The sequence below is a fragment of the Hippocampus comes genome, unplaced genomic scaffold (assembly GCF_001891065.2).
Source record: "Hippocampus comes isolate QL1 unplaced genomic scaffold, H_comes_QL1_v1.1 scaffold158, whole genome shotgun sequence".
Lineage (NCBI taxonomy): Eukaryota > Metazoa > Chordata > Actinopteri > Syngnathiformes > Syngnathidae > Hippocampus > Hippocampus comes.
Genome location: NW_017805548.1, coordinates 1,996,680 through 2,009,046, shown reverse-complemented (window position 1 = coordinate 2,009,046; position 12,367 = coordinate 1,996,680). Strand labels below are relative to the sequence as shown.

Below are 12,367 nucleotides of genomic sequence, written 5' to 3'. Positions count from 1 at the left end.
CCATTTTAGCAATGCAACGTTCATGCTGCGTCTGAATCTAACAATAACAAATACTTCCTGGACCCGGTGGGTTTTCTTTCCACTATCTCACTGTCTCTAACTCGACCTCCCCTCGATCGTCACCCAAGACAGCGTTGCTCAGCTAATGTCATGCAATGGACTTTTAAGCCAGCCACGGGACGCTTCGTAGTCCTCGATGGCCATAGTTAGCGCAATGGAACTCGCCTTCTCTCTAATTAGCGCTCCAGTTAGCGTAAGGTTTTTAACATGATAACAAGTAAAGCATTCCAGGAAACGTTCGTTTATTTGACTGTAGGTCGAGCCACAAGCAATTTACTCTGAGCAGCTAATCGGATGCATTCAACTCTATCTTCCACGGATCTAGCTACAGTATCTACACACATAGACAGTGAGGTCCCTCTTGGCCAATCGGAGGCCAGGATGATGCTCGGTAAGCCAATGGCACAGCAGCTATGAGTATGTTGCGTTCAGGAAACTCGCAGCTGTGACCGAAATAAACATCCTTCACTATGTAAACCAGTGTGGTGGTTGCTGTTGCCGTTTCCGAACGAACCAGTAGAGGTCACTGTTGGATTAGACTTCGTTGTAGTGAATGTCTTCGCGAGGCAGGAGCAGAGAAAATTATTTCGTATAACGCAACAGGGTTTTTTTTTCTTCGTATGGGGGGCAGGAGAATGGGAATGGTGTTAATGCATGAAGATTTTTTTCACATTAGGGGGTATTTTCGCCCATGTAGGTTTCATTCTAGAGGAGTTTCACTGTAAAAACCAAACCAAAAAACACGCTTACGGTGACCGTGATATATTTTGAGAGGAGCTCATTGATCATCGACTACTTGATTTGTGCCGCTGCTTTTTAGGTGGAGGAGATGAGGACCAGGCAGGAAGCTGAGAGGAAGAACCAGGAAGTAAGTCACAGGCAAATGATTGAGTCTCTCAAAGAGCAGCATGAGAGCTCGCTACAAGGTGTGTCCATCAATCCGCAACACGAAACAGATAACAAGCGCTTCAGATTTATACTCCTATTTACATCTCGTGTAAATGTGTGCTCCTCCAAATGTTCATTTCAGAACTGAAGAGAACTCAGGAAATGGATCTGGAGAACCTGGACAAAACACTAAAAGAAACAGAAACAACTTTTTCTGTAAGACTAAGTTAACTTTTTCTGTTTTTCTAAGCAAATTCTGCAGCCTAAATGCTGCATGTCAAAGCAATGATGTTGCGTAACAACTTTACTAAACTTGTTCACTAGCCTGTCATAGCAGCGCACAGGAACAGTTCACTGAAACGTAGTTGTAAATTCTTCTTTCCGTGTGCCTTTCATCCACATTTCTTCCTCTTAACAGGACAAAATATGTGAGCTGTCAGCAGAAAACGCCGCCCTGAATGAAAAGCTTAAAGCAGAGGAAGAGAGGCGGATGCTCGCAGACAAGAATCTGGTAATGATTTTCCCAGCGTTAAAACATGGCATCACATGACTCTTCTGCTTTGTCATTTCGCTCTCTTTATGGGCGCATTCCCCCAGTACTTTGAGTCCGAAGAGCCGCACTGCTGTGTGCACTTTTTGAGCTCATTTAAATGAGGGCGTCGCCTGTCACATCTCGCGTTTGAGTGTATTCTCCCACAGACTTAACTAAGCATCTTTCCTCTTCCGCGTGCAGGAGGCTCGACTAAGAACTAGTGCCTCATGAAGGTGAAACATCATATTGCACGTTTTTATTCAATGAATTGCTTCCCATGCTCCACTGATAGTGACTGAGTAGCTACTGACTGATGCAGGTGTCTTGAAGTTTGTCTGAAAGCGCAGCTCACAACAAATGCAGTTGTTTTAATAAGGGTGGCAATGGCAAGTTACATTTTGAATCATTAGTTGTAATGAGACATATGCCGGTTATGATAGCCATAGAAGTGCTGTGTGTGTGTGTGTGTGTGCGTGCGTGCGCGAGCATGCCGGGAAGTGTTGCTAGGCAACGCCTAAACAACAGCTGGCTCACTAGCTCCAAATATTGGAGATGCCTCGATCCGATCACATGACCTTCAACTGATTCGGTATCGGTTGAACAAGATCGGTTTTATTCATTTTCTAAACGTTTAAAGATCAAACAGCTACAAAATAATGCAATTGTGCAACTATCTTGTCAAATACAACATAATAGCCTAGTTTCATATTCACAATATTATATAACTGATTTTTTTCCTTTTATTTTGGATAGTGACTCTAACGGAGCTGCAGGCACACACACACAGACAGACAGACAGACAGACAGACAGACAGACAGACATAAATCTCCTCCCCTGCCGGCAGCTCCCCTGCCGGCAGCTCCCCTCCAGGCAGCAGCAGAGCGGCGGGTTTGACTTTATAGATTGTTTGGAGGGAGGGCAACAAAAGGATACTCCTGAACACGTCCGCCTGGCCTAATATAAAGAAGCGTCCTTGCTAAACGGCATCGTCAAAGAGTTGAGAGGGCACCGCACAGGTTTGTGGTAGGTGCGACACATCTGAACGACCTCACTTCAAGTCGAAGTATTTGGAGACAAGCAAGCTTGTTCCCCCAGTGGTTGCATTTAACGAGGTCATAAATCAATTGTGTCGTTTTCTTGATGAGAGAAGTCACGCACGCACTTCCCCAACAACTACGTAGCTGCACGGACTTGTCATTTTAGCACGTACAAGCTTATAAATGACAATGTCGTTGTATTGTTTAGCATTGAACGTATCAAATGTGTCAAACAGAGGAATCCCTCATTTTATGGTAAGGCTTATATGGGCTAGTCAACCAAATTGGTGCCATTCGAGTCACCAAGCAATTATCGGTACATAAATAAATTACATTTTGAGAAATGTCCTGCACACTGATGTGTTGAAAGTTAACATTCAATTAGACTAAAGGCCTTGGCTGTAGTTCCTTGATTTGATCATTTTAATGCTGAAAAGCCACAGACTTGCAGTACAAAAGCAAAAAAGTATGGGATGGTCCAATACACATTTTGGGGATGTTTTCAGTTGATCAATATGTGTCTCATCAGATTTAGTGCTGAACACAAAAGAAAGGAAAACATGGAACTTTGGGCATCCTCAGAATTCAATGGGTCGCGCTTCACCGGCGCACGTGTGTTTGTGTGTGTGTGTGTGTGTGTGTGTGTGTGTGTGTGTGTGTGTGTGTGTGTGTGTGTGTGTGTTAGAAAACTCGACGGAAGAAACCCTGCACCTTGAAAGTGCGTAAGAAAGACACGTGAACGGGACAATTTTCCTCTTAGTGAATAATAACCCACACTATGAGTAGAACCAAGGGAGAGCAGATATGAACGCAGCTGCCCTCTGCTGGGGCGCACAATAATTGCGCTTGCCAGCAGCTTCACAAAAGCTCAACTCCTTGACGAAAATGACATTGCGACTGACCAGAATGGAAGGTGTGCATTTGACAGTGACGAAAAATCAAAACGTTAGGTGGTCATGCACAATCTATACCCATACTTCCTTACAGCTCCATGAGGGCGACATTTTGTACTGTTTGATGATATGCTGTGCGTGCGCGTGTGTTTGCAGAAGGACTCCCACACTCTTTACCTTGAGCAAGAGCTTGAAAGTTTGAAGGTAGTGCTGGAAATCAAGAATAACCAGCTGCACCAAAAGGAAAAGAAGCTCATGGAAATGGACAAACTGGTTCGTGGCGTTCACGCTTTAAGCTGATCATCATTCCAAAAGAAAAAAATGGTGAAGGGTGACCATGTGTGTGTATGTGTGTGTGTCTGTGTGTCTGTCCCAGGTGGAGACAAATGTGAAACTGGAGGAATGCCTGACCAAAGTTCAACAGGAGAACGAGGACTACAAAGCCAGGATGGACAAACATGCCGCTCTCTCGAAGTGGGTTCATACGTGTGTTTGTGTCACTATTTTGTGTGTCGGATATTCACTGTCACTTAGTGATTGGCTTGATAAACCAGCGTGTCTTAAATGGTAGTCTCGCACTGGATGTATCAACACTTATTTCATGTGAGGGAATGGCTACCCACATGCACAAGAATATGAAGTACATTTAAAAAAAAAAGACATGAATAAACTTTTTCACGCAAACATATTTCCTCACAAGTAAGCCAACAGGTGACACTGTAACCTCTTAGAGTAAATTCCTGAAGAAAGTTAGGTTTGGAAAAGGCAGCGTAAAACAATCAATAGGGAAAATCTACAAGAAAGGTTTCAACATGTAATTGCCCACAGATGCCAGAATAGGGTAGCAAAGGACTACTTTTGTCTAAATGGAGCCCATCAATGCAATTTCACAGTCCCTTGGCGAGACGACGCCTCCAGATGGGCCTCAACTGTAAATATGTGGGCGATGAGTGTATTAGGAAAAACATGACGGAGACACACTTTAAGTAAGGCTGATCATTCTGTCTGCGACATAGTTAAAAAAATGTAGACATTCACCAGCGAAGAAAAACAATCAACGCCTGCGCATGTTAACCTGGTCTCCAGTATGTTCACTGCCGATGAGCGTTTGAAAACCGGTGTTGCGCCGCTGTGACCGCAGGCAACTGTCCAGCGAGCAGGCCAAACTCCAGCAGACGTTGCAGAATGAGTCCAAGGTCAACAAGCGTCTGTCGATGGAGAACGAGGAGCTGCTGTGGAAGCTGCATAACGGCGACCTGCTGGGGAGCCCGCGCCGCGTCTCCCCCACGTCGCCCTTCGGCTCGCCGCGGAACTCTGCCTCCTTCCCTGCCGCCGCGCCCTTATCGCCGAGATAACGCTGTCCTCCTCTCCTCTAAACGGCTCGAGGAAGGAGGGGATGATCCAAACATTGGACGTACGGCGTTGGATGCATCGCTCAAGCATTTTGAACTGTTTGCAGTCAAAGACTCTTGCTTTGAAAGAAGAGGCATCGCAGATGCACTTCGATGTGAGCGTGGGGCTTGTTGAGCTCCTGACAACCAAATGCCACCAAACGTCCTCTTTTTTTTTTCCCCCTCAAGAAAATTGCGGGCATGACTCAGGGTCTGTATATACTGTAACACAGCGCTCAAGTGTTTTGGCTAGCTACCATTTTTCTGTTTAATACCCGATGAGGAGGAAGCTGGGAAAGTTTCTTGGGTTGTGTTTGGTCTGCGAAGCATAATCTGTCATTGCCACGTTTGTGGCTTGACAAGGATCGTTAGCCTTGATTCTTCTTTTCAACGGGGACAGTTTCCTCTCCAAAGAGCAAAGCTCAATCACTGGTCTGGTTCAGATCTCTGGAAGAAGTGAATGAACTTTTCCATGCTAACGTGAGCAGATGAGAAATTGTACTTCGGATTTGTTCAACAGACCCCAGACTCAAAGACTTGAACTTCCTCTTTAATGTAATCTTCCATCCTTTCTCTACTGTGTGTGGAATGTAATTCTCCTCGGATGTTACACTATGTCTGTGCAGGCCAGATTAGACCCTAGCACCTCCCATTCCAATCAGCAAAATGCTGAAAATGATATTCCCGCCGTTCCCTAAGTGCCGGGGAAGAGCGCAGATTGACACCTTGTAGAATCACTTAAAGCCCTTGTTGATGTAGTAGCTGATCACTTCTAAGTGTCACACTTGACCAACCTTACCCACGGTGTGAAAACATTGATTTTGAATCACTGGCCTTTTAAGTTTGACCTTTTCTCTTCATCCTCAAAAACTTCAAATGTACACACACCCACAATGCCTCAGTACCGTATGTACTCTTTTATTTTGAAAACAGGATAAATACAGTTTGGCATCCGATTGGAGTAATGTTTTAATTGTTGCACACCAACTACAATGATGCTGTCATGGCAAAAACTGAAGCGACAGAAGTACAACAGTCTACATAATACGGGCTACTACATTGGAACTGTAAAGTTAGCATGTTTTTCAGCTTACTGGCCAAATGGGTGATCAGGGCCTGCCGCTTTCTTCGGCTCCAGTTGTCCCGGGACCATGGCCTGTGGATGCTCAAGGTCAGCAGCCTGTACCATCATGACCACTGATTTGATGGAGTACAACCACCTGTGCCAGGTGTACCACACAATCCCGTCGTTGGTCATCGCTTGGTACGGTCCTTTGTCGTAATGGCCGTTCAGGTTCCCTGAATCGCACCTGAACACAAGAATTCACGATATGAGAAGAAAAATACTTTGGAACCCGTTTTACGTTTTTCTGCGTGGTGCATTCACAGAAATGAGAAAACGTTGTTTTGACCTGCTGAACCACCAGCCTGACTTGCTGTGCCTGATGCACTTGCCATCTCCATCAGGTTGCTTGTCGTAGGTGCTGAATTTGACCCCGGCCAAACTGCTGCCTGCGCCTGGTTGCTTGATGGTGTGCAGGTCAGCCAGGGCATCCCCTGCATTCCCGTTGTACTCCCCCAAGTGCAAGCGGTACAAATCCTTCGCCGGATCAGTTAGGAAAATGGAAAAATAAAGTTCAGCGTCAGAACTTGATGTCATAACCGGGAAGTGACGGGGCGCAGAACCACACGTCCAACATTTGTGAAAATGGTCAAATACGGTAAATGAGATCATTAAAACGAGCATCAAAGTGGATTCAAAAGTGGCAGAAGAGGTATCAGAAAAGTCGTCACAATATGTACACATTCAAACCCAAACTGATTTCCCCATTTAATTGATCCTGCAGCATTTGTTTTGTTCAGTGCTTGAGAAAGGGCATGAATTTGACTGTGACGTTTCCTGGCTGAGAAGAATGCAGAGGATCCAAGAAGAAGAATCATGCCAGGAGTGCGTTAAAGTGAGGCAGAGAATGCTGGAAAAAAATTGGTCAGACTCCATATGGATTACTCTGACCGGGAAAACCAGTAGCTGAAATACACAGTTTCTTTTGTGGCAGCACCCGGACCTCGAATCCATCTTTGGAGATGAACAAAAAAAAAAAAAAGGAAGCTGTCATTTAAGAATTCACACAGATAGCAAGGCCATAACCATCCACTTTTGCGTGTGCTCAGAAACAGCAAAGCTTAGACGAAATAAGAGCAGCGCTGTTGTGAGAAAAGAAGGAAAGGCGAGGTTAAAGATAAGGGGGATGTGAACTTTACCTTTTCACTGTCCACTTTAAAGTTCTTGTACTCTGCAAAGCTTTCTTTCTCATCAAAGTCTTCCACAGCCATGCGCAGGTCATACTTTCCTAGAAGAGCTTTTATTAGCTAGCTTCTAACTTGTGACAAATCAGCCTGTCGAGCAACACACCTTGTGAGGTGAGATGATGTAGAACATCATTGCCCATCCAGAATTCTCCATTCGCAGAATGCAGATCCCCAAAGCCATGCTTGTACTCCACCCACGCTCTGCATTCAAAGACCATTTACTTATTACGACTTCAGTGATTGGTGTTGGAATTTTTTCTGTACTCGCAAAGTCATGCACACACCGATTAAAGTTCTCTTTGCTGTCCCTCCTCCGTTGTTCATGTCACAGTAGACGCTCAGTGCTGTGGGGAAGCCATCGGGGCGAATCACATACAAGCCACTGGCCGTGTTTCCATCAGCAGTCCACACACACACACACACACACATACACACACACACACACACACATACACACACACACACACACACATACACACACACACACACACACATACACACACACACACACACACACGTCAAGTTGAGGAAATACAGATAAGCCCAAAACATATTCCCTGCAGATCACATTTTGAATTGATGGATTGAATGGAGTGTTATAGCTGGAAATGACACCAATGAAAATACTATTGATGTGAAAAATGAATGCAAAATCTTTTTTTGTTCATTATTTTTCATATTTAAAGTTATTCATACTTTTTTTTCTAGATACAGTATATTCTAAATCATATAATTGACTAGAGCATTTTGGATTATGCCCTACGATTGGATGGCAACCAGTTCAGCGGATACCTCATCTCCTGATTGAAGTCAGCTGCGATAGCTTCCAACGCGACCGCAACCCTCATGAGGATACGTTTTGGATTAGATTCAAGGCTACCACAGTGTAAAAATTAAAAAACCAACAACAACAACAAAATAATAATAACAGACCTTTTACAAGCTTTTTCACACTTAGGTCATTAACCCTTTCAGGGACAGCGGTTACTACAGTGGACAACTTGAGAGGAAAGAAATTTCATATGTGCAGCACATTTGACAATGAAGTTGATTTGAACTTGAACTTGAATTTATGATGGTTCTGCAATTTCTTCAGAGGACCAAACGTACCAAATCATACTACGAAAATGCGCAGACTATTTACATATGATATTTTATGGTAATAAGACATTTAATTGTCATCCACAGTTATTTCGTATTTTGGGGTGTGAGCTGGCAGAAAGAAATGAGTACCTCGATAGAGATTTTGGGTGCCCAGATGTGAATTGGGGATGTGCTCTAGCTGCTGAGCCTGGTGGTTGTGGAGCACCTGGATGTATCGGTGCTGCTCATTGATCACATTTGTCAACTCCTCAATCTCTGCCTGAAGGCGGACCACCGCCACATCACATGGCACAGGTACCTGGGCAAGGAATCAGGCCGCACAAGCTCATCAACCTGAGAGTAGACCGACGACTAATGGACTTTCACAAATAGTGATCCCATTTCTCTATGTGGCTGTTACTACTATCATATATTAGTTAGACATTGTTTCGTCACATGAGGAGGTCCAAAACAGACAATAATTAAAAAAAAAAAAACAAATAATTAATGGTAAATCCATTTGAAATATGATGATCTTTGTCTGATTCATCCATTGACGGCCCACTACTGATAGGTTTTATTTTTTCTGTAAAATTTTAAAAGAATGACTGTTACCTGGTTAATGAAAGTCACGACAAAGCATTTTCATTTGTCAAAGAACAATTCTATCGGATCTCATTGCATTGTGCAATATAAGATTTAAAACAAATCATACGAGCAACTAGCTGTGGCGACCCCTCTCTGACGACAATAAAAATGCACTCGTACAACAGCGTTTAAGAATGAGATGGGATTTCTTACCCCCACCGTGACAGCCACGTGAAAAAGAAAATACAATGATTTCATCAGCATTCTCATGATTTCAGTCTTCTCCCAACCAGCTGTCTTGTTCTCTGTCCTCCTGTTGTCTCGTGTTCAGCGGCATAACGCGTTGCCGCTCTGTCCCACCTTTGTATTTACGCCATCTACTGGTGAGAATAAACACTAACGTTTTGGGTCTTGGTGGGGTCTCCTGCCCGCTTACGCTCACCAATTTTACCGGGGGTTCCCCCGCCCCCCCCCCCCCCCCCCCCCAAATTGCTCAAACAATTACATTCTTCGGTTTGCATTTCATTTCATTAAAATCATAACGACAATGAATGAAATGTAAACATAAAATACAAAATTTGACGAAGGTAATATTCATGAGGAAGCCGTTAACTCTTTTGAAAGCGAATTCGGTTACGTTGTACAGTATTGAGAAATGTGGAGTAAAGGAAAGAAATTCAAAACTGCAAAAATGCGACTCCGGTGGGACTCGAACCCACAACCTTTGAATCACTTCGCCACGTCTAGAAGTCCAATGCGCTATCCATTGCGCCACGGAGCCACCTGTTGCTATACAATTTAGTAAGTATTACATTAGTGATACAAATTGAGTGTACCTGGTGTGGAAGGTTTATGGTCTTCCGGATTTCCCGCCTGACCTAATTTAGCTATTTTATCCTTTTGACATCCCAACTCCTCTGTTTACACGCTAACTCCTCCCACCCGAAATTTCATCGAGGGCTACAGGAGACTGCCCCTTTGGCAGTCGATTTGCGTCCCGTGTACGGTCTGCGCGCGCATGCGCAGCAAATCGTCCATCGCTTTTTGCTAACTCCGGCTACCAACTTAATGATTGGAGTAGAGTAGACCAAGTGTATGTCAGGGCCCACGTTTGTGGAATGGCCTGCCAGAGGATCTCAGTAGCCGTCTGTACAATTTTGGTCATATTTTTTTTCTTGTTTTACATTGAAATTCAATTAAATCTTTTTTTCCACCACAGTTAAACATATTACATCTGCATCGATTATTTGATTCAGTTGTCCACTACTCCTCGACCCCCAAATTTTTTAGGACAAATGTTGTTGGATTAAAATGCAATTATTCAAGATTATTTCATTACAAACGCAAATTAGATCGTTTTTAATCAACTACCACTTTTAGATTGAACAAGGCTTGCTACATGCATACCATTTACATCATACAATTAGGAGGTCAGTGGCCCGGTGTCGATTGGTTAGCGCAGGGGTGTCAAACTCATTTTGTCGCGGGCCACATGATAGTTATGGTTTCCCTTGGAGGGCTGTGAATTTTGTGAAACCACATAAATGTTTAATCACCTCGACAGCACACAACAAATTGATGGATACCTAGTTTTGAAATCAGAAGTCAAGAATAATGACTTGCTTCATCATTGTTTACCTTAATGGAATAAGGGGTTTGGAAACAAAAAAAAAGCTTGCCATATCTCCACGTGATTATGGATTACATGTGACAATTTGAAATTTTAGTTCAGACTTTAGCACGCATTATGGAAGTTGAAATGCTTGATTTGCTTTCGCGGGCCACATAAAATGATGTGGCGGGTCAGATGTGGCCCCCGGGCCTCGACTTTGACACCTGTGTGTTAGTGCATCGACCGCACAGTGCAGAGGTAGTGGGTTTGATTCCAGCTCCGGCCTTCCTGTGTGGAGTTTGTATGTTCTCCCCGTGCCTGCGTGGGTTTTCTCTGGGTACTCCGGTTTCCTCCCACATTCCAAAAACATGCATGGCAGGCTGATTGAACACTCTAAATTGTCCCTAGGTGTGAGTGTGAGCATGGATGGTTGTTCAGAATATCGTCGTTTGGGAGTTTGAATGCTGCGGCGTGGTGGCACGAATCATGTGAACAGCCGTGCAGTAGGGGAGATTAGTTGTTGCTTTTCCGTATGTCTCATGTACACCCAACACGCCGGAAACTGTTCACAAGCCATGACAGTTGTCTATTGTGCATACTTTTTGTCCAATTGACCTATCGCAGTCTTTTATCTTATTAACGCTGTGCATTTTCTATGTAGTCGGGGAATAATAAAGTTGATCACATATAAATTATTTTGTGTTCGGTCAAGTCTTTCCACAGACCAGGCCGCACATAATTACATGTTCAAAAGACGCATATATATATATATATATATATATATATATATATACATATATATATATATGCGCACACGCACACACAAACGAATGTAAGGGTCCCAGTTTGCTTGGTGTGATTGTACGGTGATGGCTGCAAGCGTATTCAACACATCCTTGTTTTGATTTTCGAGCTGTTCACACACAATGTGCTGACGCATTGCCTCCAGGAAGGGAGCGTCCCCATCGGCACGCAGCTCAAGGAGCCATATCCTTATCGACCGCTTCTTCCTATCTTGGGTACCGTGGTTTAGATCCAAGTGAAATGTGATGAGACAATTTTAGCTGGTCTATGCCCGGCCTTTTCAGGGGAAATAAAGGAGGTGACAAATGTTGAGTGATGACTCAAAAGAGCATTTTTTTTTCTACATTTTGCATTTTTAAGCAGTGCACCACTGCTAGAATAGTGTTAATTAGCTCCAGAAACCCTTCAGAAATAAAACAATGAGATACTTGTGATTAATTTTTTTAAACGGTTTTGCCTGTATTAAACAGAAAACATTTGACATCATTTTGTATTATTGTTGGACTTATACTAGAAACACCTAACGGACCTCTCTGGAAAGTTGATCACATTTCAGTATTAATCAGCATCAAATTGTGCACCTTCGTGGACCTTCTACATATAGCAAGCCCCCATTTTGTCACCAAAGTGAAATGAAATTCCTGGATCCTTACCAATATTATACAGGGTCTTCCCTTGGGCCTTTCACTTCAACAGAAATCAAGTGTGCAAAATTATCATCTCAACCAATGCAAATAAAATTGTTTAAAGAGTCTTTAAGGAAACTATCTGCTTGAATATCAGTTATTCTAACTTTATTGAGTATAAAAAGCATGAATGAAAACTGCCGGATGGTTGAATCTTCATTTTGAGCCTTCCTTCCGAATTGATGCAGTGCTTTTCAGTGACTGACTGTGAGGCATTAATGTCTCGTCAAATGTTTTTTTTCCAAGATGTGCACATTAGATTTGGTGAGAAACTAAAAAACAAAACAAACTCAAGGCTCGATTTCTATGAGTAAGCCAATTTTATTCATGTATAAAGCGTCAAATCAAAGGTTATCCCAAGGCACTTTTGATGAGGAGCAGGTTGACAACCAACCTCCAAGTGTCCACACCAACATTTGAACCAGGATTCGCGTAGGAAAGCGCTCCGATTTGTTCTCATTACACGGCTAAGGTTGAGACAA

The 12,367-nt window shown here is 43.3% G+C and overlaps 2 protein-coding genes and 1 non-coding gene across 6 annotated transcripts in view; 1 reads left to right on the top strand and 2 right to left on the bottom strand.

Annotated features, from left to right (window-relative positions):
* mtus1b (microtubule associated tumor suppressor 1b) overlaps positions 1-5,758 on the top strand; it is a 100,486-nt gene extending 94,728 nt beyond the window's left edge. For all 4 annotated transcript variants that reach the window (XM_019879668.1, XM_019879665.1, XM_019879667.1 and 1 more), the window contains 6 exons: positions 881-986; positions 1,091-1,164; positions 1,367-1,459; positions 3,568-3,684; positions 3,788-3,885; positions 4,553-5,758. In XM_019879668.1, coding sequence (XP_019735227.1) covers positions 881-986; positions 1,091-1,164; positions 1,367-1,459; positions 3,568-3,684; positions 3,788-3,885; positions 4,553-4,766 — 702 coding nt within the window. In that variant the 3' untranslated portion in view covers positions 4,767-5,758. The remainder of the gene's footprint in view (positions 1-880; positions 987-1,090; positions 1,165-1,366; positions 1,460-3,567; positions 3,685-3,787; positions 3,886-4,552) is intronic.
* Positions 5,759-5,840: 82 nt separating this feature from the next.
* On the bottom strand, positions 5,841-7,425 carry LOC109521696 (fibrinogen-like protein 1). Its single transcript, XM_019879712.1, has 5 exons — positions 7,397-7,425; positions 7,216-7,313; positions 7,065-7,153; positions 6,215-6,402; positions 5,841-6,112 (listed from the first exon to the last, which is right to left on the bottom strand). The coding sequence occupies exons 2-5, from the start codon at positions 7,250-7,252 to the stop codon at positions 5,893-5,895; spliced, it is 534 nt and encodes a 177-aa protein (XP_019735271.1). The 5' UTR covers positions 7,253-7,313; positions 7,397-7,425; the 3' UTR covers positions 5,841-5,892.
* Positions 7,426-9,477: 2,052 nt separating this feature from the next.
* On the bottom strand, positions 9,478-9,564 carry trnar-ucu (transfer RNA arginine (anticodon UCU)). The gene is given in 2 exon segments: positions 9,478-9,513; positions 9,528-9,564. It is a non-coding gene; the product is annotated as a tRNA-Arg (tRNA).
* Between the last annotated feature and the right edge of the window lie 2,803 nt (positions 9,565-12,367).